Source organism: Pleurodeles waltl, chromosome 10 (assembly GCF_031143425.1).
Source record: "Pleurodeles waltl isolate 20211129_DDA chromosome 10, aPleWal1.hap1.20221129, whole genome shotgun sequence".
NCBI lineage: Eukaryota > Metazoa > Chordata > Amphibia > Caudata > Salamandridae > Pleurodeles > Pleurodeles waltl.
In genome coordinates this window covers 204,133,798-204,158,040 of record NC_090449.1, presented here as the reverse complement: position 1 = coordinate 204,158,040, position 24,243 = coordinate 204,133,798, and the positions used below count along the sequence as shown (strand labels likewise).

The 24,243-nt window shown below is 48.4% G+C and overlaps 1 protein-coding gene across 2 annotated transcripts in view; it reads right to left on the bottom strand.

Annotated features, from left to right (window-relative positions):
- The window catches only part of GSPT1 (G1 to S phase transition 1), a 560,974-nt gene that overhangs the window by 345,762 nt on the left and 190,969 nt on the right, over positions 1-24,243 (bottom strand). For both annotated transcript variants that reach the window (XM_069210181.1, XM_069210182.1), the window contains exon 7: positions 16,285-16,465. In XM_069210181.1, the coding sequence (XP_069066282.1) occupies positions 16,285-16,465 (181 nt within the window). The remainder of the gene's footprint in view (positions 1-16,284; positions 16,466-24,243) is intronic.

The window sequence follows — 24,243 nt, the reverse complement described above, 5'->3', positions numbered from 1 at the left end:
AATTCTTTTAAGGCCTTCCATGAATGCTTTAATGACTGGTATCCTATATAGGGAAGTTGAATAGGTAGTCTGCAGGTATGCAGATATTGCCGCAAGGTGTATTTTAATGGAAGAGAAGGCTAGGTTAGATTTTTGTAAGTGAAGCAAGTAACCCACTACATCCTTTGGAGTTGCGTGTAAAGGTTGGATCTGATTATGATGGCAGTAGCAAACAAACCTCTTCCATTTACTTGCATAGCAGTGCCTAGTGGACGGCCTTCTGGCTTGCTTTATGACTTCCATACATTCTTGGGTAAGTTGTAAGTGTCCGAATTCTAGGATTTCAGGAGCCAGATTGCTAGATTCAGCGATGCTGGATCTGGATGTCTGATCTGTTGGTTGTGTTGTGTTAACAGATCCGGCCTGTTGGGCAATTTGATGTGGGGTACTACTGATAGGTCTAGCAGTGTTGTGTACCAGGGTTGCCTTGCCCAAGTTGGTGCTATTAAAATGAGTTTGAGTTTGTTTTGACTCAATTTGTTTACCAGATAAGGAAGGAGAGGGAGAGGAGGAAAAGCGTAGGCAAATATCCCTGACCAGTTCATCCATAGGGCATTGCCTTGGGACTGCCTGTGTGGGTATCTGGATGCGAAGTTTTGGCATTTTGCGTTCTCTTTTGTTGCAAACAAGTCTATTTGAGGTGTTCCCCAGAGCGTGAAGTAAGTGTTTAAAATCTGGGGGTGAATTTCCCATTCGTGGACATGTTGGTGATCTCGAGAGAGATAGTCTGCAAGTTGATTCTGGATCCCTGGAATAAACTGCGCTATTAGGCGAATGTGGTTGTGAATTGCCCATCGCCAAATCTTCTGTGCTAGAAGGCTCAACTGCGTTGTGTGTCACCCCGTTTGTTTAGATAATACATTGTTGTCATGTTGTCTGTTTTGACAAGAATGTATTTGTGAGTTATAATTGGTTGGAAAGCCCTTAATGCTTGAAAAACTGCTAGCATTTCTAGGTGATTTATATGCAGTTTTGTTTGATGTACGTTCCATTGTCCTTGTATGCTGTGTTGATCGAGGTGTGCTCCCCACCCTGTCATGGAAGCATCTGTTGTTATTACGTATTGTGGCACTGGGTCTTGGAATGGCCGCCCTTTGTTTAAATTTATACTGTTCCACCATAGAAGCGAGAGGTAAGTTTGGCGGTCTATCAACACCAGATCTAGAAGGTGACCCTGTGCTTGTGACCATTGTGATGCTAGGCACTGTTGTAAGGGCCTCATGTGTAGTCTTGCGTTCGGGACAATGGCTATGCATGAAGACATCATGCCTAGGAGTTGTAATATCATCTTTGCTTGTATTGTTTGTGTTGGATACATGCGTTGTATGATCTTGTTGAAATTTTGAATTCTTTGTGGACTTGGAGTGGCTACTCCTTTTGTTGTGTCTATTATGGCTCCCAGGTATTGTTGTACTTTGCACGGCAAAATGTTGGATTTTGCAAAGTTGACGGTGAAACCTAGTTTGTAGAGGGTTTGTATGATTTGATTTGTGTGTTGTAAGCACTGTTAGTGAATTGGTTTTGATTAGCCAGTCGTCTAGATACGGGAATACATGTATTTGCTGCCTTCTGATGTGTGCAGCCACTACTGCTAGACATTTTGTAAAGACTCTTGGTGCGGTTGTTAAACCAAAAGGCAATACTTTGAATTGGTAATGTATTCCTTTGAATACGAACCGTAGGTATTTTCTGTGAGATTGATGTATTGGTATATGGAAATACGCGTCTTTGAGGTCTAAGGTTGTCATGTAGTCCTGTAGTTTTAGCAATGGTAACACTTCTTGTAGCGTGACCATGTGAAAGTGGTCTGATTTGATGTAGGTGTTAAGTATTCTGAGGTCTAGGATTGGTCTCAGTGTTTTGTCCTTTTTTGGTATTAAGAAGTACAGTGAATAGACTCCTGTGTTTGTTTGTGTGTTTGGTACTAATTCGATTGCATTCTTTTGCAATAGTGCTTGAACTTCTATTTCCAGAAGTTCGGAATGTTGTTTTGATAAATTCTGTGCTTTTGGTGGTATGTTTGGAGGGAATTTTAGGAATTCTATGCAATAACCATGTTGGATAATTGCCAAGACCCAAGTGTCTGTAGTTATTTCCTCCCATGCTTTGTAATAATGACCTATTCTTCCCCCCACTGGTGTTGTGTGGAGGGGGTGAGTGACATCTGAGTCACTGCTTGGTTGTAGGGGTTTTGGGGCTTTGAAATTTTCCTCTATTCCTAGGGAATTGCCCTCCTCTGTATTGGCCCCGAAAGCCTCCCCTGTACTGTCCTTGGTAGCTGGACGGTGTTGCCTGCGAGGTGCTGGCTTGTGTGGCCTGACCCCGAAACCCCCCTCTAAAGGGTGTCTTGCGGAAGGTGCTGTAGGTTCCTCTGCTCTGCGGGGAGTAGAGTGCGCCCATGGCTTTAGCAGTGTCAGTGTCTTTAAGTTTTTCGATTGCCGTGTCCATTTCTGGTCCGAACAGTTGTTTTTCGTTGAATGGCATATTGAGCACTGCCTGCTGTATCTCTGGTTTGAACCCAGACGTTCTTAGCCATGCGTGCCTTCTAATGGTCACAGATGTATTAATTGTCCTTGCAGCTGTGTCTGCTGCGTCCATAGAGGATCGTATGTGGTTATTTGATATGTTTTGTCCTTCCTCAACCACCTGCTTTGCCCTCTTTTGTAGTTCCTTGGGTAGATGCTCGATGAGGTGTTGCATCTCATCCCAATGGGCTCTGTCATAGCGCGCAAGTAGTGCTTGAGAGTTAGCGATGCGCCACTGGTTTGCAGCTTGTACTGCGACTTTTCCCAGCTGCATCGAACTTGCGTCTCTCTTTATCTGGGGGTGGTGCATCCCCAGATGTGTGGGAGTTGGCTCTTTTCCGAGCTGCTCCTACTACGACGGAATCTGGTGGCAGCTGTATGGTGATGAAAACAGGGTCTGTAGGAGGTGCCTTATATTTCTTTTCCACCCTTGGCGTTATTGCCCTACTTTTGACCGGCTCCTTGAAGATTTCCTTTGCGTGCCGAAGCATACCTGGCAGCATAGGCAGGCTTTGGTAGGAGCTGTGGGTGGAGGAGAGGGTGTTGAATAAAAAGTCATCCTCGACTTGTTCTGAGTGGAGGTTTACGTTGTGGAATTGTGCTGCTCTAGCCACCACTTGAGTATGCTGAGCTGTCTTCTGGTGGTGAGGGCTTTGTTGGATATGCCTCCGGACTGTTGTCCGACACTGGGGCGTCATAAGTCCCAAGCGTCTTGATCCTGGTCACCTTGGCTCATGGTGGTGTGAGCCGGGGAATGTGACGGAGTTTGCGCTGGTGAGACGTTAATTACAGGTGGAGGAGAGGGTGGCGGAGTCACCTTTTTCACCATTTTTGTTTGTGGCGCCTGGTCTGTTTGAAACTCCAGTCTCCTTTTTCTCTTAATAGGGGGAAGGGTGCTTATTTTTCCTGTTCCCTGCTGTATGAAAATACGTTTTTGCGTATGGTCCACTTCGGTGGATTGCAGCTCTTCCTCAAACCTATGCTTTCGCATCTGAGAGGACAGGGATTGCTCCTTTGTATAAGAGCCTGGACCTGGGTCGGTTACGGGTTGTTTCGGCACCGAAACCCTGCCTGTATCTTTTTTCGGCTCCGAGGTGGCTTATTTCTTTTTTGGAGTCGAAACCTCTCGGCGTCGATCTTAGTCGGTGCCGCTGTCTCGGCGTCGAGCCGTTTCTACACCGCTATCTCGGTGTCGTTGCTTTTCTCCAGCACTTTCTCGATCCCGAGAAGGCTGCGTGCCGGTGTCTCGACCGGAGTCGGACGATCTCGGCACTGTTTGGGCCTTTTTGGGTGCCGATGGTCGGTCACCGAATTTATGGGTGGAGCCATGGCCTGGTGGCAGTGGCGTCCCCTGGGCCTTGTCACTTTTCTTATGTGTTGTTTTCGATGTTTTACTCACGGTTCTTTGATCGTCGAATTCCTCGGAGTCCGATTCGTGGATCGAAAAGGTTTCTTCTTCCTCTTGTTCCTCGAACTCTCGGTGCGCTGTCGGCGTGGACACCATCTGAAGTCTCCTGGCTCGACGGTCACGGAGTGTCTTTCGGGACCGGAACGCACGACAGGCCTCGCAAGTCTCTTCACTGTGCTCAGGTGACAGGCACAGGTTACAGACCAAATGTTGGTCTGTATACGTGTAAGGAAATGCCTCCTTGGCATGGTTGCCCCCTGACTTTTTGCCTTTGCTGATGCTATGTTTACAATTGAAAGTGTGCTGAGGCCTGCTAACCAGGCCCCAGCACCAGTGTTCTTTCCCTAACGTGTACTTTTGTATCCACAATTGGCAGACCCTGGCATCCAGATAAGTCCCTTGTAACTGGTACTTCTAGTACCAAGGGCCCTGATGCCAAGGAAGGTCTCTAAGGGCTGCAGCATGTCTTATGCCACCCTGGAGACCTCTCACTCAGCACAGACACTCTGCTTGCCAGCTTGTGTGTGCTAGTGAGGACAAAACGAGTAAGTCGACATGGCACTCCCCTCAGGGTGCCATGCCAGCCTCTCACTGCCTATGCAGTATAGGTAAGACACCCCTCTAGCAGGCCTTACAGCCCTAAGGCAGGGTGCACTATACCATAGGTGAGGGTACCAGTGCATGAGCATGGTACCCCTACAGTGTCTAAACAAAACCTTAGACATTGCAAGTGCAGGGTAGCCATAAGAGTATATGGTCTGGGAGTCCGTCAAACACGAACTCCACAGCACCATAATGGCTACACTGAAAACTGGGAAGTTTGGTATCAAACTTCTCAGCACAATAAATGCACACTGATGCCAGTGTACATTTTATTGTAAAATACACCCCAGAGGGCACCTTAGAGGTGCCCCCTGAAACTTAACCGACTATCTGTGTAGGCTGACTAGTTTTAGCAGCCTGCCACAAACCGAGACATGTTGCTGGCCCCATGGGGAGAGTGCCTTTGTCACTCTGAGGCCAGTAACAAAGCCTGCACTGGGTGGAGATGCTAACACCTCCCCCAGGCAGGAATTGTCACACCTGGCGGTGAGCCTCAAAGGCTCACCTCCTTTGTGCCAACCCAGCAGGACACTCCAGCTAGTGGAGTTGCCCGCCCCCTCCGGCCAGGCCCCACTTTTGGCGGCAAGGCCGGAGAAAATAATGAGAAAAACAAGGAGGAGTCACTGGCCAGTCAGGACAGCCCCTAAGGTGTCCTGAGCTGAGGTGACTAACTTTTAGAAATCCTCCATCTTGCAGATGGAGGATTCCCCCAATAGGGTTAGGATTGTGACCCCCTCCCCTTGGGAGGAGGCACAAAGAGGGTGTACCCACCCTCAGGGCTAGTAGCCATTGGCTACTAACCCCCCAGACCTAAACACGCCCTTAAATTTAGTATTTAAGGGCTACCCTGAACCCTAGAAAATTAGATTCCTGCAACTACAAGAAGAACTGCCTAGCTGAAAACCCCTGCAGAGGAAGACCAGAAGACGACAACTGCCTTCGCTCCAGAAACTCACCGGCCTGTCTCCTGCCTTCCAAAGATCCTGCTCCAGCGACGCCTTCCAAAGGGACCAGCGACCTCGACATCCTCTGAGGACTGCCCCTGCTTCGAAAAGACAAGAAACTCCCGAGGACAGCGGACCTTCTCCAAGAAAAGCGGCAACTTTGTTTCCAGCAGCTTTAAAGAACCCTGCAAGCTCCCCGCAAGAAGCGTGAGACTTGCAACACTGCACCCGGCGACCCCGACTCGGCTGGTGGCGATCCAACACCTCAGGAGGGACCCCAGGACTACTCTAAGACTGTGAGTACCAAAACCTGTCCCCCCTGAGCCCCCACAGCGCCGCCTGCAGAGGGAATCCCGAGGCTTCCCCTGACCGCGACTCTTTGAATCCTAAGTCCCGACGCCTGGGAGAGACCCTGCACCCGCAGCCCCCAGGACCTGAAGGACCGGACTTTCACTGGAGAAGTGACCCCCAGGAGTCCCTCTCCCTTGCCCAAGTGGAGGTTTCCCCGAGGAACCCCCCCCTTGCCTGCCTGCAGCGCTGAAGAGATCCCGAGATCTCTCATAGACTAACATTGCGAACCCGACGCTTGTTTCTACACTGCACCCGGCCGCCCCCGCGCCGCTGAGGGTGAAATTTCTGTGTGGGCTTGTGTCCCCCCCGGTGCCCTACAAAACCCCCCCTGGTCTGCCCTCCGAAGACGCGGGTACTTACCTGCAAGCAGACCGGAACCGGGGCACCCCCTTCTCTCCATTCTAGCCTATGCGTTTTGGGCACCACTTTGAACTCTGCACCTGACCGGCCCTGAGCTGCTGGTGTGGTGACTTTGGGGTTGCTCTCAACCCCCAACGGTGGGCTACCTTGGACCAAGAACTAAGCCCTGTAAGTGTCTTACTTACCTGGTTAACCTAACAAATACTTACCTCCCCTAGGAACTGTGAAAATTGCACTAAGTGTCCACTTTTAAAACAGCTATTTGTGAATAACTTGAAGTATACATGCAATTTTGATGATTTGAAGTTCCTAAAGTACTTACCTGCAATACCTTTCGAATGAGATATTACATGTAGAATTTGAACCTGTGGTTCTTAAAATAAACTAAGAAAAGATATTTTTCTATACAAAAACCTATTGGCTGGATTTGTCTCTGAGTGTGTGTACCTCATTTATTGTCCATGTGTATGTACAACAAATGCTTAACACTACTCCTTGGATAAGCCTACTGCTCGACCACACTACCACAAAATAGAGCATTAGTATTATCTATTTTTACCACTATTTTACCTCTAAGGGGAACCCTTGGACTCTGTGCATGCTATTATTCCTTACTTTGAAATAGCACATACAGAGCCAACTTCCTACAATACGGGTATTTGTTGTGGCATTTGGGACAAAAACGGAACGGGGTCCGGTCCATCGGCGTTGTTCGACACGCGGTCGGGCCGACCAGGCCCCGACGGGGGATCGAAAACTACCCCGAAGGGCACCGGAGCGCGTCGATCTTCGATGCGGTGTTGAATCTAACTACGCCGATCCCGAACGCAACAATACCGACGAAAATCTTCCGATATTTACTAACTTTCCGTTCCGAAACTCGGAGCGACAGGAACACGTCCGAACCCAATGGCGGAAAGAAAACAATCGAAGATGGAGTCGACGCCCATGCGTAATGGAGACAGAAGGATGAGTCACTCGGTCCCGTGACTCGGAAGACTTCTTCGAAGAAAAACAACTTGTAACACTCCGACCCAACACCAGATGGCGAGCTATGCAGAACATGTGTATCTACAGCGACAGATGCCATCGAACCTTTGGTTACTCACAGTCTCAGAGTCGCCGGGGAGTCCTCCCTGCAGTGTTGTTTCTCCACAAGTCGAGCCGGGGACGTTGGGTGCAGAGTTGCAAGTCTCACGCTTCTGGCAGGAAATGCTGTTGACTTTTGTTTTAACAATTGGCACACCTTGGCATCCAGGTAAGTCCCTTGTAACTGGTACCCCTGGTACCAAGGGCCCTGATGCCAGGGAAGGTCTCTAAGGGCTGCAGCATATCTTATGCCACCCTGGGGACCCCTCACTCAGCCCAGACACACTGCTTGTCAGCTTGTATGTGCTGGTGAGGACAAAACGAGTAAGTCGACATGGCACTCCCCTCAGGGTGCCATGCCAACCTCACACTGCCTATGCAGTATAGATAAGTCACCCCTCTAGCAGGCCTTACAGCCCTAAGGCAGGGTGCACTATACCATAGGTGAGGGCACCAGTGCATGAGCATGGTACCCCTACAGTGTCTAAACAAAACCTTAGACATTGTAAGTGCAGGGTAGCCATAAGAGTATAGGGTCTGGGAGTCTGTCAAACACCAACTCCACAGCACCATAATGGCTACACTGAAAACTGGGAAGTTTGGTATCAAACTTCTCAGCACAATAAATGCCAGTGTACATTTTATTGTACAATACACCCCAGAGGGCACCTTAGAGGTGCCCCCTGAAACCTTAACCAACTACCTGTGTAGGCTGACTGGTTTTAGTAGCCTGCCACACTAGAGACATGTTGCTGGCCCCATGGGGAGAGTGCCTTTGTCACTCGGAGGCCAGTAACAAAGCCTGCACTGGGTGGAGATGCTAACACCTCCCCCAGGCAGGAGCTGTAACACCTGGCGGTGAGCCTCAAAGGCTCACCCCCCTTTGTTCCGGCACCACAGGGCACTCCAGCTAGTGGAGTTGCCCGCCCCCTCCGGCCACGGCCCCACTTTTGGCGGCAAGGCCGGAGGAAATAATGAGAACAACAAGGAGGAGTCACAGGCCAGTCAGGACAGCCCCTAAGGTGTCCTGAGCTGAGGTGACTAACTTTTAGAAATCCTCCATCTTGCAGATGGAGGATTCCTCCAATAGGGATAGGAATGTGACCCCCCTCCCCTTGGGAGGAGGCACACAGAGGGTGTACCCACCCTCAGGGCTAGTAGCCATTGGCTACTAACCCCCCAGACCTAAACACACCCTTAAATTTAGTATTTAAGGGCTCCCCAGAACCTAGGAACTTAGATTCCTGCAACTTACGAAGAAGAGGACTGCTGAGCTGAAAAACCCCTGCAGAGAAGGTGGAGACACCAACTGCTTTGGCCCCAGCCCTACCGGCCTGTCTCCCTCCTTCAGAAGACTGCTCCAGCGACGCTTTCCCCAGGACCAGCGACCTCTGAATCCTCAGAGGACTGCTGTAGGAAGTTGGCTCTGTATGTGCTATTTCAAAGTAAGGAATAGCATGCACAGAGTCCAAGGGTTCCCCTTAGAGGTAAGATAGTGGCAAAAAGAGATAATACTAATGCTCTATTTTGTGGTAGTGTGGTCGAGCAGTAGGCTTATCCAAGGAGTAGTGTTAAGCATTTGTTGTACATACACATAGACAATAAATGAGGTACACACACTCAGACAAATCCAGCCAATAGGTTTTTGTATAGAAAAATATATTTTCTTAGTTTATTTTAAGAACCACAGGTTCAAATTCTACATGTAATATCTCATTCGAAAGGTATTGCAGGTAAGTACTTTAGGAACTTCAAATCATCAAAATTGCATGTATACTTTTCAAGTTATTCACAAATAGCTGTTTTAAAAGTGGACACTTAGTGCAATTTTCACAGTTCCTAGGGGAGGTAAGTATTTGTTAGGTTAACCAGGTAAGTAAGACACTTACAGGGCTTAGTTCTTGGTCCAAGGTAGCCCACCGTTGGGGGTTCAGAGCAACCCCAAAGTCACCACACCAGCAGCTCAGGGCCGGTCAGGTGCAGAGTTCAAAGTGGTGCCCAAAACGCATAGGCTAGAATGGAGAGAAGGGGGTGCCCCGGTTCCGGTCTGCTTGCAGGTAAGTACCCGCGTCTTCGGAGGGCAGACCAGGGGGGTTTTGTAGGGCACCGGGGGGGACACAAGCCCACACAGAAATTTCACCCTCAGCGGCGCGGGGGCGGCCGGGTGCAGTGTAGAAACAGGCGTCGGGTTCGCAATGTTAGTCTATGAGAGATCTCGGGATCTCTTCAGCGCTGCAGGCAGGCAAGGGGGGGATTCCTCGGGGAAACCTCCACTTGGACAAGGGAGAGGGACTCCTGGGGGTCACTTCTCCAGTGAAAGTCCGGTCCTTCAGGTCCTGGGGGCTGCGGGTGCAGGGTCTCTCCCAGGCGTCGGGACTTTAGGTTCAAAGAGTCGCGGTCAGGGGAAGCCTCGGGATTCCCTCTGCAGGCGGCGCTGTGGGGGCTCAGGGGGGACAGGTTTTGGTACTCACAGTATCAGAGTAGTCCTGGGGTCCCTCCTGAGGTGTTGGATCTCCACCAGCCGAGTCGGGGTCGCCGGATGCAGTGTTGCAAGTCTCACGCTTCTTGCGGGGAGCTTGCAGGGATCTTTAAAGTTGCTGGAAACAAAGTTGCAGCTTTTCTTGGAGCAGGTCCGCTGTCCTCGGGAGTTTCTTGTCTTTTTGAAGCAGGGGCAGTCCTCAGAGGATGTCGAGGTCGCTGGTCCCTTTGGAAGGCGTCGCTGGAGCAGGATCTTTGGAAGGCAGGAGACAGGCCGGTGAGTTTCTGGAGCCAAGGCAGTTGTCGTCTTCTGGTCTTCCGCTGCAGGGGTTTTCAGCTAGGCAGTCCTTCTTCTTGTAGTTGCAGGAATCTAATTTTCTAGGGTTCAGGGTAGCCCTTAAATACTAAATTTAAGGGCGTGTTTAGGTCTGGGGGGTTAGTAGCCAATGGCTACTAGCCCTGAGGGTGGGTACACCCTCTTTGTGCCTCCTCCCAAGGGGAGGGGGTCACAATCCTAACCCTATTGGGGGAATCCTCCATCTGCAAGATGGAGGATTTCTAAAAGTTAGAGTCACTTCAGCTCAGGACACCCTAGGGGCTGTCCTGACTGGCCAGTGACTCCTCCTTGTTGCTTTCTTTGTTCCCTCCAGCCTTGCCGCCAAAAGTGGGGGCCGTGGCCGGAGGGGGCGGGCAACTCCACTAAGCTGGAGTGCCCTGCTGGGCTGTGACAAAGGGGTGAGCCTTTGAGGCTCACCGCCAGGTGTTACAGCCCCTGCCTGGGGGAGGTGTTAGCATCTCCACCCAGTGCAGGCTTTGTTACTGGCCTCAGAGTGACAAAGGCACTCTCCCCATGGGGCCAGCAACATGTCTCTGGTGTGGCAGGCTGCTGGAACTAGTCAGCCTACACAGACAGTCGGTTAAGTTTCAGGGGGCACCTCTAAGGTGCCCTCTGGGGTGTGTTTTGCAATAAAATGTACACTGGCATCAGTGTGCATTTATTGTGCTGAAAAGTTTGATACCAAACTTCCCAGTTTTCAGTGTAGCCATTATGGTGCTGTGGAGTTCGTGTTTGACAGACTCCCAGACCATATACTCTTATGGCTACCCTGCACTTACAATGTCTAAGGTTTTGTTTAGACACTGTAGGGGTACCATGCTCATGCACTGGTACCCTCACCTATGGTATAGTGCACCCTGCCTTAGGGCTGTAAGGCCTGCTAGAGGGGTGTCTTACCTATACTGCATAGGCAGTGAGAGGCTGGCATGGCACCCTGAGGGGAGTGCCATGTCGACTTACTCATTTTGTTCTCACTAGCACACACAGGCTTGTAAGCAGTGTGTCTGTGCTGAGTGAGGGGTCTCTAGGGTGGCATAAGACATGCTGCAGCCCTTAGAGACCTCCCTTGGCATCAGGGCCCTTGGTACTAGAAGTACCAGTTACAAGGGACTTATCTGGATGCCAGGGTGTGCCAATTGTGGATACAATGGTACATTTTAGGTGAAGGAACACTGGTGCTGGGGCCTGGTTAGCAGGGTCCCAGCACTCTTCTCAGTCAAGTCAGCATCAGTATCAGGCAAAAAGTGGGGGGTAACTGCAACAGGGAGCCATTTCTTTAAAACTGCCCTGCTTCCAAAAGACCAAGAAACTCCCGAGGACAGCGGCCCTTTTCAACAAAGACTGCAACTTTGTTTCCAGAGGAGCAGATTTAAAGACCCCTGCAATCCCTGCAAGAAGCGTGATACTTGCAACACTGCACCCGGTGACCCCAACTCGACTGGTGGAGAAACAATGCTACAGGGAGGACCCCCCCGTCGACTCGAAGACTGTGAGTAACCAAAGTTGTCCCCCCTGAGCCCCCACAGCGACGCCTGCAGAGGGAATCCCGGGGCTCCCCCTGACCGCGACTGCCTGACTGAAATCCCGACACCTGGAAAAGACCCTGCACCCGCAGCGCCCAGGACCGGAAGGATCGGAACTCCAGTGCAGGAGTGACCCCCAGGAGGCCCTCTCCCTTGCCCAGGTGGTGGCTACCCAGAGGAGCCCCCCCCCCCTCCCCTCTCCCCCCTTGCCTGCACCGCTGAAGAGACCACTTGGTCTCCCATTGAAACCTACTACAAACCTGACGCTTGTTTACACACTGCACCCGGCCGCCCCCGCGCTGCTGAGGGTGTACTTTTTGTGTAGACTTGTGTCCCCCCCCGGTGCCCTACAAAAACCCCCTGGTCTGCCCTCCGAAGAGGCGGGTACTTACCTGCTGGCAGACTGGAACCGGGGCACCCCCTTCTCCATTGAAGCCTATGTGTTTTGCGCACCTCTTTGACCTCTGCACCTGACTGGCCCTGAGCTGCTGGTGTGGTGACTTTGGGGTTGCTCTGAACCCCCAACGGTGGGCTACCTTGGACCCCAATTTGAACCCCGTAGGTGGTTTACTTACCTGCAAGAACTAACAATAACTTACCTCCCCCAGGAACTGTGAAAATTGCACTGTGTCCACTTTTAAAATAGCTATATGTGTTTTATGTAGAAAGTATATATGCTATTGTGATTATTCCAAGTTCCTAAAGTACTTACCTGCAATACCTTTCAAATGAGATTACATGTAGAATTTGAACCTGTGGTTCTTAAAATAAACTAAGAAAAGATATTTTTCTATACAAAAACCTATTGGCCTGGAATTGTCTGAGTGTGTGTTCCTCATTTATTGCCTGTGAGTGTACAAGAACTTCTTAACACTACACTCTGATAAGCCTACTGCTCGACCACACTACCACAAATTAGAGCATTAGAATAATCGAATTTTGCCACTATCTTACCTCTAAGGGGAACCCTTGGACTCTGTGCACACTAGCTCTTACTTTGAGATAAGGCCCAAAACACATAGGCGCCTATGAAGAACAGGGGTGCTATGGTTCAGGTCTACTGGCAGGTAAGTACCTGCGTACACGGGGAGCAGACCGGGGGGGTTTTGTAGAGCTGGGGTCTGGGGGGCACAAACAGGCACACAAGACACACCCCCAACGGCACAGAGGCGGACGGGTGCAGTCTGCAACGTAGGCGTCAGGTTTGCTACTGAAAACAGTGGAGAGACCCGGGGGTCACTTAGGCGATGCAGGCAGGGCATGGGGAAGGGGGGGGCTTCTTGAGCGAGCCAGACACTGACTGCGCTAGGAAGAGGGATGCCTGCTGGTCACTCCTGCACTGGAAGGTAGTTCCTCTTGGTCCTGGGGGCTGTGGGTGTAGTGCTTGGTCCTCATAGTTTTCAGAGGTTGCTGGTCCCTGTCGGATGCGTCCCTGTGCAGATTCTTGAAGTCTGGAGACAGGCCAGTAGGGCTGGGGCCAAGTCAGTTGTGGGGTGGGGCTTTCAGGTCAGCAGTCCTTGTTGTAGGTTGCAGGAATCTGATTTCCTGGGTTCAGGGTCGCCACTAAATACTAAATTTAGGGGGTGGGGTGTGTTTAGGTCAGAGGGGCAGTAGCCAATGGCAACACAAAAGGATGATGGATGGAGTGCTGAACAATGCAACAGTCACAGACCTGGGTTTAATCCATCGTTCTTTTGCTCACCATGCCACCCCCGTTTGGATCCAGCCATTTGCAAATCAGTCTAGACCCTATTCCTCATGGGAACAGTCCAGCCCGAACTGCCAAGCCAGGTCCTCACTGGACCAGAACCAAGCATCCTGGGACCGGTTTCAGGGTATCACCCTTCATCAGCCAGGCTAGCTTCAATCCAGTGGCACAGTGAGCAAGGGACCCACGTCTGGGCATACCCAATGGCTACTGTCCTGGAGGGTGGCTACACCCTCTTTGTGCCCCCTCCCTGAGGGGAGGGGGGCACATCCCTATTCCTATTGGGGGAATCCTCCAATCTCAAGATGGAGGATTTCTAAAGGCAGGAGTCAGCTCAGCTCAGGGCACCTTAGGGGTTGTCCTGACTGGTGGGTGGCTCCTCCTTGTATTTCTCATTATCTCCTCCGGACTTGCCGCCAAAAGTGGGGGATGTATCCGGAGGGGCAGGCATCTCCACTAGTTGGGATGCCCTGGGGCACTGTAACAACAGCCATCAGCCTTTGAGGCTCACCGCCAGGTGTTACAGTTCCTGCAGAGGGAGGCAAGAAGCACAGCCATCCAGTGCAGGCTTGTTCCTGGCCACAGAGTGACAAAGGCACTCACCCAATGTGGCCAGAAACTCGGCCGGTTGACGCAGGCTGGCAGGAACTGGTCAGCCTAGCACTAGGAGTCAGACTGGTATACAGGGGGTATGTCTAAGATGCCCTCTGAGTGCATATTACAATAAATACCACACTGGCATCAGTGTGCATTTATTGAGTTGAGAAGTTTGATACCAAACTTCCCAGATTTCAGTGTAGCCATTATGCAACTGTGGAGTTCGTATTTGACAAACTCCCAGATCATATACTCTTGATGGCTACCCTGCACTTACAATGTCTAAGGTTTTGCTTAGACACTGTAGGGGCACAGTGGTAATCAAGATAAGGCAAAAAGTGGGCGAGAGAGGGGGAGACTGCAACAGGGAGCCATTTTCCTACACTAATGCTGACTGAGTGTTCAGAATTTCTCCTACATATGGTTGAATTTGTGCTGGCTGAAGGTGAGATTTCTGGTAACTGATTTAGAACCCTAGCCTGGGTAGAGTATCTATTGCGTGTGTGGTTGACAGGTTTGAATTGTGCTGGCTTTTATGAGCCTGTTGTCCAGATAGGGAAAGACATGTATGTGCGGTCGTCTGAGGTACGCTGGAAACACTGCTAGGCATTTTGTGAGTACCCTTGGTGCTACTGTTACTCCAAAGGGTAGTAATTTGAATTGATGGTGCTTGCCTGCTATCACAAAACTTATGTACTTGCGGTGTGCTGGATGGATAGTAATGTCGAAGTAAGCATCTTTTAGATCTAATGCTGTCATGTAGTCTTGTTTTTGTAACAAGGGAATTACATCCTGTAGAGTGACCATGTGGAAATGCTCAGAGAACGTACTGATTGGGAGGTCTGAGATCGAGGATTGGTCTGAGAGTGCCATCCTTATGTTTTGTCTCTAATGTGGTATGCACCCATCTCGGTTCCGAAGTGGAAACCTCCATCTTTCAACTTGATGCTGAAACAGGCGTGGTAGTCTGTCTGGTTGAGGGAGTTTTAGCCTTTTTCAGCACCGAATCTGATAGTCGGTCGACAATATGTAGTTTTTTGGGTCGGGCCATGGCCAGCAAGCAGAGGTGGAACCAAGGCCTTTTGTGACTTTTTTCATCTGTTTTTGATGGGAAGGGGCTGGTGCACTCAGGTACTGCACTGCAGGAATAATTTGTCTGTCTCCATCTGAGTCACGGTATGAGTGGGAGTCTGGGATGGAGACTGCAGTCTGTGCCTGTTCCTCACCAAAGGAGTCGGATGTTTGTTCTGCATACTTCGATGTCATCTCTAGCCGTCATACTCTTCGATCCCATAAGGTCTTCTTGGATCAGAAGAATCAGCATGCCTCGCAGGTCTCCTCTTTGTGGTCCGGAGAGAGGCAGAGGTTACACAGCGAGTGCTGGTCGGTGTAAGGGAACTTGAGTTGGCCCAGAGGGCAGAATCGAAACCGAGTTTGATCCACGAGCATGTTACGCAGTAGGCCAGAGAAGGGAAAGGGTTTTTAATCGATCCAGACACAGCAAATCAGATTGAGCGTAGTCTGAAACCCGTTCGAAAAACAATTCCGGCGTTGAAGGAAACAATAGAGAAGTTCAGGTAGTACCGAACCAAGATCTACCGGAGCGAGAGGGAACACGTCCAAACCGGATGACGGAAAGAAAACAATCTAACAAAGGACTCGATGCTCATGTGCACAATCACCGAGAGGAGGAGTCAATCGATCTTGTGACTCGAAAAAGCTTCTTCAAAGAAAAACAACTTGTAACACTCCGAGCCCAACACTAGATGGAGGAATATGCCCAGCATGTGAATCTGCAACACTACATGCCACGTACACTGGGTAAGTGACATTTTCCACACACACACACGTTGAGCTTCATTATAGAGGATTATCCTGTTGCCACAGTCTCATAGTTTCAAGATTACGATGAGTATTATTTTTTCGGAATCTGTCTTTTTAGGTCTATGCACAGCAGGTGTATCGACAGCTAATAACTTAGCTAAACTTCCTTTGGCTCAGAACAGAAAAGGATTGGGCTCTAGCTAGAGCACGGTCAGCTTTAGAGAAGTTAAGAATCCATAAGAATCACATTTTCTAGTGTGACCTGAGAACTGCGTATGGGATGTGATCTAGTCACACAGAAATAGTCTTGCAATGGGACACAGATGTAACATCTGTAAGGCTCTGTATCACATCATGCTTTTCATGCTCTTAGCTTTACTCTGTCTTCATCATTCAAGACCTCCTCCTCTGCATTTTCCCCATGAGCTATTGTATTCATATCAATTTCATTTCATAACTAGCAATATTTTAAGAATAAAATTAGGAAGCCTTTCTTACCAGAACAGCTAGATCAGCTTGAGAAGCACCACCTATCATGTTTGGTACAAAGCTCTTGTGTCCTGGGGCGTCTAAGATAGTGAAATGCTTCTTCTCAGTTTCAAAATAAGCCCGTCCCACTTCTACAGTTTTACCTTTATCTCTTTCTTCCTGGTTTGTGTCTAAGGCCCAGGAAAGATACCTAAAATAGAACATATGACAATAGAAATACATCAACTATAATTTTAGAATCATTCAGGCATTGGCGGTGATCTTTGTGCAGCTAATTTAATTTTCCACAAACCAACGTAGAACAAGTGCTTTGATCTATAGAAACACTTAAAAAAGGCTTAACAATTACATTTCAAATATAGTTCCTTCCCATTAACATTTTTATATAACAAATAAAACTGGGGTGTCTGCAAAGACAACACAACAATGGATTCTATACCACTCAAATTTCCCAGCTAGGAGATCAAGTGAAAACCCTGAAACTAAATCGGAGCTACTTAAATTTAGCTACATCTTTCTTGTGCAAAGCAATGTGAAGTCTAGAAACATCTTGTTTGCTGTTCTTTTTGTCAATGTACAAAATCAACATTAGACTGCAAAGCTGGTAAAAAAAAACCTTCACATACTTAGTTGTGCCCAAGATATGACTCTTTATATAAATTACATTTTGTTTACATTTGACTGACGTTTAACCGAGAGGGCTAACTTTCCCTTGAAATAGAAAAGCAACATTATTTGCTTAATGGCTTTCCGGTGGCACTATATAGGCTGGAATATTGAACTTAGGGGAAAGGTTACGCTGAATAATTTGTTGTTCATTTAAACTAAACTCCCTAAATAATTTGAAAAATTAACTTTTACATTGTGGAGTGCAATGGTTTGAAAGACTGAATAACCAGAAACATTGAAGTTGTATCTAAATGATGAGAATACAGTTACATAGAAAATCCATTTAGCAGCCTTCATCATATAAAATAAAAATGTTAGCCGATCAACATTTCCAGCCTCAGAACAAAGGATGCCAAAGGGTGGTCACTGCTGAGCTGCAAACAGTATCTCCTACGAAACAGAGCAAAAGAACTGAAAAATCTGAATCCTTCAGTCAACACTCAACCGTAGCTTCCAGTGGCGGCTGGTGAAGTTTACGAGTGGTGGGGCTGACGGGGGAGGGAGAGAGATAGGGCTGAGGTGGACCGAGGCGGGCTGTTGAGGGTTCACGTTAGGATGCACAACATTTTTTGGGAGCGGTCACTGTAATTGATGGCACGTGGTTCAATCAATCAGTCAGGAACTTGTAATGCACACTACTCACCCGTGGGGGTTTCAAGGTACTGAATTTGGGGGGGGGGGGGGGGGTTTGCTACTGCTCGAACAGCCAGGTCTTGAGAAGTTGAGATGTTTCCTGAAGGTAAGGGGGTCTTTGGTCTGGTGCATGAGTGTGGGAAGAGTGCTCCACATTTTGGCAGTGAGGTGCGAGGATGATTTACCACCGCCGGTTGTAGTTCTGCAGCTGCGTGCAACTGTTGCGAGGGGTGAAGTCAGCAGAGCTGGGTCAGGGTTTAGGAGAGCAGTCTGTGGAGGTATTCTGGTCTGGTGTTGTGCAGTGCTTTGTGAGCGTGGGTGAGAAGTTTGAAGGTGATTCTCTTGTTGACTGGGAGCCAGTGCAGGTTTCTCAGGTGGTCTGTGATGTGGCTGTGGATGTCCAGGATGAGGCGTGCAGAGGTGTTCTGGATGCGTTGCAGCCTCTTCTGGAGTTTGGTCGTGGTTCCTGCGTAGAGGACATTGCTGTAGTCCAGTTTGCTGCTTACGAGGGCTCGGGTGACTGTTCTTCTGGTTTCAGTGGGTATCCATTTGTAGATCTTTCGGAGCAAGCGGAGGGTGATGAAGCATGAGGAGGAGATGGCATTGACTTGCTGGGTCATGGATAATGAGGAGTCCAAGATGAATTCTATGATGCATACGTGGTTGGTGGGAGTCGGACCGGCTCCAAGAGTAGCAAGCCACCAGGAGTCAATCCATGCGGAGGGGGTGGACCCGAAGATGAGGACTTCCATCTTGTCAGAATTCAGTTTGAAGCAGCTGCTCCTCATCAATTCAGCGATTGCCTTCACTCCTTCATGGAGGTAGGCCTTGGCGGAGTCCTTGTTGAGAGAGGATCAGCTGGGTGTCGTCGGCATATGAGATGATGTTGAGGTTGTGGGATCGGGCAATGTTAGCGAGAGGGCCATGTGGACGTTGAAGAGGGTCTGGCTGAGGGACGAACCCTGGGGTACGCCGCAGATGATTTTGGTGTCCTCCGAGCGGAATGGGGGGAGGCGGACTCTCTGGGTTCTGCCGGTGAGATAGGTGACCCAATCCAGGGCTCTGTTGTTGATTCCTGCATTGCTGGGGCAAGAGTGTAGGGTGTGGTGGCAGACTGTGTCAAATGTAGCCGAGAGGTCAAGGAGGATGAAGGCTGCGGTTTTGCCGTTCTCCAGTATGGTTCTGATGAAGTTGGTGGCAGCGATGAGGGAGGTTCCGGTACTGTGGTTGCTGCGGAATCCAGATTGGGAAGGGTTATTAAACATGAATTGATGATCGATTCAGCTCTCTTGACATTTAAACTGCTGACATGCTGGCTGCACATGTGCTTCACCAATGGCCTCATTACTTTGTTCCCCTAGCACTTAACCAAATACTGGCGAAAAGCTGCACCAGGCTGCCACACCCTTGGGGTAACATCTCTCATCTGTTTTGAATAAGCACCATTCTGGCCCTCAGCCTCTTGCAATATACCTCGCCTGCATGCACATACAAACGTCAGGGCCCATCGCAAACTTTCAGTGCCAAGTTGTCACTGAAACTTTGGGTCAATACGAGATGCTTTTTGGCCCTTCTTTCCGATTCGCATGCACTGCACACTACATCAAAACTGTAGGAAAAAACACTATACCGTGCCTGGAAGACTAAGCAGGTTTGTCTCAATACTACTGGCTTAACTATAGGATAGCTGAGGGTATTAAGGAGACCATGCCCTTTGTCATAGCACCTATTTGTCAGCTTCAAACTGTGCTACACCTTTTTTGGTGGGGGTGAAGCATTGGAGATTATTTAAGCAGGGTCATCCATGACACTGGAGTATGTGATCTCTTTTGGCTGCAGTAGTGATGTAGGCTCCAGACTTGAATGGACCATTTTTTTTTTTTTTTTTTTAAATACGTTTTTTAAATAGCAATCCTCTGGAAAACATCGCTGATGAGTTCCATACCACAAAATAAAGGTGGCAAATATGTGCCAGGACCTTATCACTGATCGCTGCAAATATCTTGCTAAAAGGCATTCGTTTAAAAAGATTACCTTTTGGTTTTAGTTTTTTGCAGTTTTATATAGCGCAAGGTATTTCACCGCTTTACATGAGTACCAGCTACATGACTCAATTAATTCTTTTTTGGTCTTAAGCACAGATTAAATTATTAGGCTAGATCTGCTGCTTACTTAGATCAGGCCTAGTGCAGTTAAGTTTTTTACTTACCTCACAAGGTTGGGACTGTGGGGCACAGTCTAGACTGGAGGGAAGCTCCTTCAACGTAAAAGTTTAACCAGATGAATGTATCACCTTCTCTGTATCACATGAGTGTTCGGTCTGGCAATTAGTCCTCTGAGCTTAATGGCGTCCTATATTCACTGTAGGACGGGAAGCATACACCTAGAGTCAGCACAGTGTATCCCCCTGCCTGTAGCCTCGAACCCACCACTTCCCAACTCGTCACAGTGTGGGACACTGAGGAGCTGAGAAAGGGTGGGGTGAGCATGCTCTCCACTCACTGAATGACATGAAGCCCCGGCGCTACAAGGCTTCAGACTGATACGCCCAGGGCTAATTGTAAACCGATGTCGTCAGGGGGTGGAGACTGGCACTCAAAACTATGTCTTTGCCGAGCTGATGACCTCAAAGGCCTCAGGGCTGTGAGAATGTCAGTCAAGCAAGCATTCTAGCTTTTGGGACCACACTTTTAGTGAATGCCAGTCACTGCAACAAAAAGGCTAGTGAATGGCACTGTGAAGCAGGCTGCAGATTCAGCCCCCAGCAAGACAAAGTGTGTAAACGTGTTTTTGAATCAGTTTTTACTCTCACAATTACTTTCATTTGTTACAAGCCCTGTGGGGGACCTGCCACCCTCAATAAGAACAATCACTGGTAGCCTCATGTTCTCCACCCCCAACCACCGATTTTTCTAAAGGAATGTTCCCATAGAGTAAAAACTACTTGTACAAATGAATATAAAGCGAGATTAGGAAAGACTCACATTCCACTCACACCTTACCCTACATTTTACAATCTTCTCTTTAAATTAAAAATCTAAATCCATGTTTTGTGAAAATTCAACCCTTTGCCCCAACAGTAAATCACATTTTAATGATTTGTGGATAACGCCCAGACTTAAGTTTCAATGATTTTCCAATACAGGCAGGGGTTCTTAAAGAACATCTTATGATGCTACTGAAGCAGGTACTCTGTAGGGAAAAACCCATGGAATATAGCCCTGAGTAATTAACTATGGATAAGAATAATTCAGTTATTGCAACAATCACTTTGCTTTCATCAATAGGGGGAACAAAAAAAAAAAAAAAAAAAAAAAAAAAAAAAACTCAAGGGATGGCATTCTGCGCACATATTTTTTAATCCAAATCAAGATATGCGGGACAAGTGACTCATTCTCAACAGAAGTTCTTTCACGCCCATTTCTTTAACCTGAGAAACATGCAATTACACATTAAGAAATATTTCAGTTATTTTCAATAATTTTATTTAATTAAAAGATATAATTTACTTGTTAAACAATATGTGCTTCTAAATTCTATAAAAAAGTATCTTTCTATATAGGTCAGCCTTCAAAATAGCTGTAAGTAAAGGACTTTAGGCGGCGCTGTGGGGGCTCAGGGGGGACAGGTTTTGGTACTCACAGTCGTAGAGTAGTCCGGGGGTCCTCCCTGAGGTGTTGGTTCTCCACCAGCCGAGTCGGGGTCGCCGGGTGCAGTGTTGCAAGTCTCGCGCTTCTTGCGGGGAGATTGCAGGGTTCTTTAAAGCTGCTCCTTTGGATAAAGTTGCAGTCTTTTTGGAGCAGGTCCGCTGTCCTCTGGAGTTTCTTGTCGTCGTCGAAGCAGGGCAGTCCTCAGCGGATTCAGAGGTCGCTGGTCCCTTTGGAAGGCGTCGCGGGAGCAGAGTTCTTTGGAAGGCAGGAGACAGGCCGGTGAGTTTCTGGAGCCAAGGCAGTTGTTGTCTTCTGGTCTTCCTCTGCAGGGGTTTTCAGCTAGGCAGTCCTTCTTGTTGTTGCAGGAATCTGATTTCTAGGTTCAGGGAGAGCCCTTAAATACTAAATTTAAGGGCGTGTTTATGTCTGGGGGGTTAGTAGCCAATGGCTACTAGCCCCGAGGGTGAGTACACCCTCTTTGTGCCTCCTCCCAAGGGGAGGGGGTCACATCCCTAATCCTATTGGGGGAATCCTCCATCTGCAAGATGGAGGATTTCTAAAAGTTAGAGTCACCTCAGCTCAGGACACCTTAGGGGCTGTCCTGACTGGCCAGTGACTCCTCCTTGTTGCTTTCTTTGTTCCCTCCAGCCTTGCCGCCAAAAGTGGGGGCCGTGGCCGGAGGGGGCGGGCAACTCCACTAAGCTGGAGTGCCCTGCTGTGCTGTGACAAAGGGGTGAGCCTTTGAGGCTCACCGCCAGGTGTTACAGCTCCTGCCTGGGGGAGGTGTTAGCATCTCCACCCAGTGCAGGCTTTGTTACTGGCCTCAGAGTGACAAAGGCACTCTCCCCATGGGGCCAGCAACAGGACTCTAGTGTGGCAGGCTGCTGGAACCAGTCAGCCTACACAGATAGTCGGTTAAGTTTCAGGGGGCACCTCTAAGGTGCTCTCTGTGGTGTATTTTACAATAAAATGTACACTGGCATCAGTGTGCATTTATTGTGCTGAGAAGTTTGATACCAAACTTCCCAGTTTTCAGTGTAGCCATTATGGTGCTGTGGAGTTCGTGTATGACAGACTCCCAGACCATATACTCTTATGGCTACCCAGCACTTACAATGTCTAAGGTTTTGCTTAGACACTGTAGGGGCATAGTGCTCATGCACCTATGCCCTCACCTGTGGTATAGTGCACTCTGCCTTAGGGCTGTAAGGCCTGCTAGAGGGGTGACTTACCTCTGCCATAGGCAGTGTGAGGTTGGCATGGCACTCTGAGGGGAGTGCCATGTCGACTTAGTCATTTTCTCCTCACCAGCACACACAAGCTGGCATGCAGTGTGCATGTGCTGAGTGAGGGGTCCCGAGGGTGGCATAAGACATGCTGCATCCCGTAGAGACCTTCCCTGGCATCAGGGCCCTTGGTACCAGGGGTACCAGTTACAAGGGACTTACCTGGATGCCAGGGTGTGCCAATTGTGGTGACAAAGGTACAGGTTAGGGAAAGAACACTGGTGCTGGGGCCTGGTTAGCAGGCCTCAGCACACTTTCAAATCATAACTTGGCATCAGCAAAGGCAAAAAGTCAGGGGGTAACCATGCCAAGGAGGCATTTCCTTACAACTCTGTATTGCATGCCTCCGGAGATAGGAGTAAAAAGCATATTGTCTACTAGGCGTATAAATGCCTCGCACGTTCCAGGTCAGTATTTTAGTGGGAGCCATGCTGAACTTGTGACCTCACCCTCATGACCTTCCCCATCAGTACCATCAAGCAGAACACCCAAAGCCCAGCCATCCCGACCACACTATAGCAAGTGGTGCTGGCACATATCAATCAACTGGCAGAAACAGTGACTGCTTAAAGTACAACATACAAACAACAATAAGTTGAATACCATGAGAGCAGTAGACATTAAACAGTGGCTGCCCAAACCTACAACAATACTTTAAAGTGGCGGGATGGTCAGTGGTGGTATACCAAGAGACCAGTACAGATCGGTCTCATATGTCAGTAAAGATTATGAGGAAAAGCAAGGAGGTAGAAGAGGAAGAAGGAAAGATTGAAAGAGGAAAGCCACCCTGTAGGAAGTTGGCTCTGTATATGCTATCTCAAATTGAGAGATAGTGTGCACAGAGTCCAAGGGTTCCCCTTAGAGGTTGATAGTGGTAAAATTAGATAATACTAATGCTCTATTTTGAGGTAGTGTGGTCGAGCAGTAGGCTTATCAGAGGGTGGTGTTAAGAATTTGTTGTATACACACAGGCAACAAATGAGGAACACACTTAAAAGACATACTCCAGGCCAATAGGTTTTTATATAGAAAAATATATTTTCTTAGTTTATTTTAAGAACCACAGGTTCAAGATTTACAAGTAATACTTTAAATGAAAGGTATTTCACTTAGGTAGTATAGTAACTCTGAATAAGAAAATGAGTTACTTACCTGTAACTGTGGTTCTCCAGTATTGGTATCTTTCATAGATTCACATGCTTGAATGATTCCCCGTCGTCGAAGTGGGAGTCCCACGGTACATAGAAAGCAGTAAATAGAGAAAAAAACTTTTTTTTTTTTTTTTTTTAACTGAAATGCATAGGAAAAAACACATTCAATTATAGAGCTATCAGCCCCTTTATAAAGAGCCCAAACTTCAACCAATCAGGTGTGACCACCTCCTTAGAACCCTCAGCACAGAGGCTCAGTCTGTCAGATTTCTCCGCACTAGAGTACCCAGGAAAAAATCCCAGAAGGTGAGCCTCTCTGGGGAGGAGGGTGGGTCGCATGTGAATCTATGAAAGATACCAATACTGGAGAACCACAGTTACAGGTAAGTAACTCATTTTCTTCTCCAGTATTGGGGTATCTTTCATAGATTCACATGCTTGAATCAGAATAGCCAGCAGTAAGAACAAATTATTACTTTTTTTGAAGTACCAATAGAATGCATAAACATAATGCATGTTGTCTGAATGTATATAAGCAATTAACCTCTGTAAAGTTAAGTGCTAACCATATTAAGTACA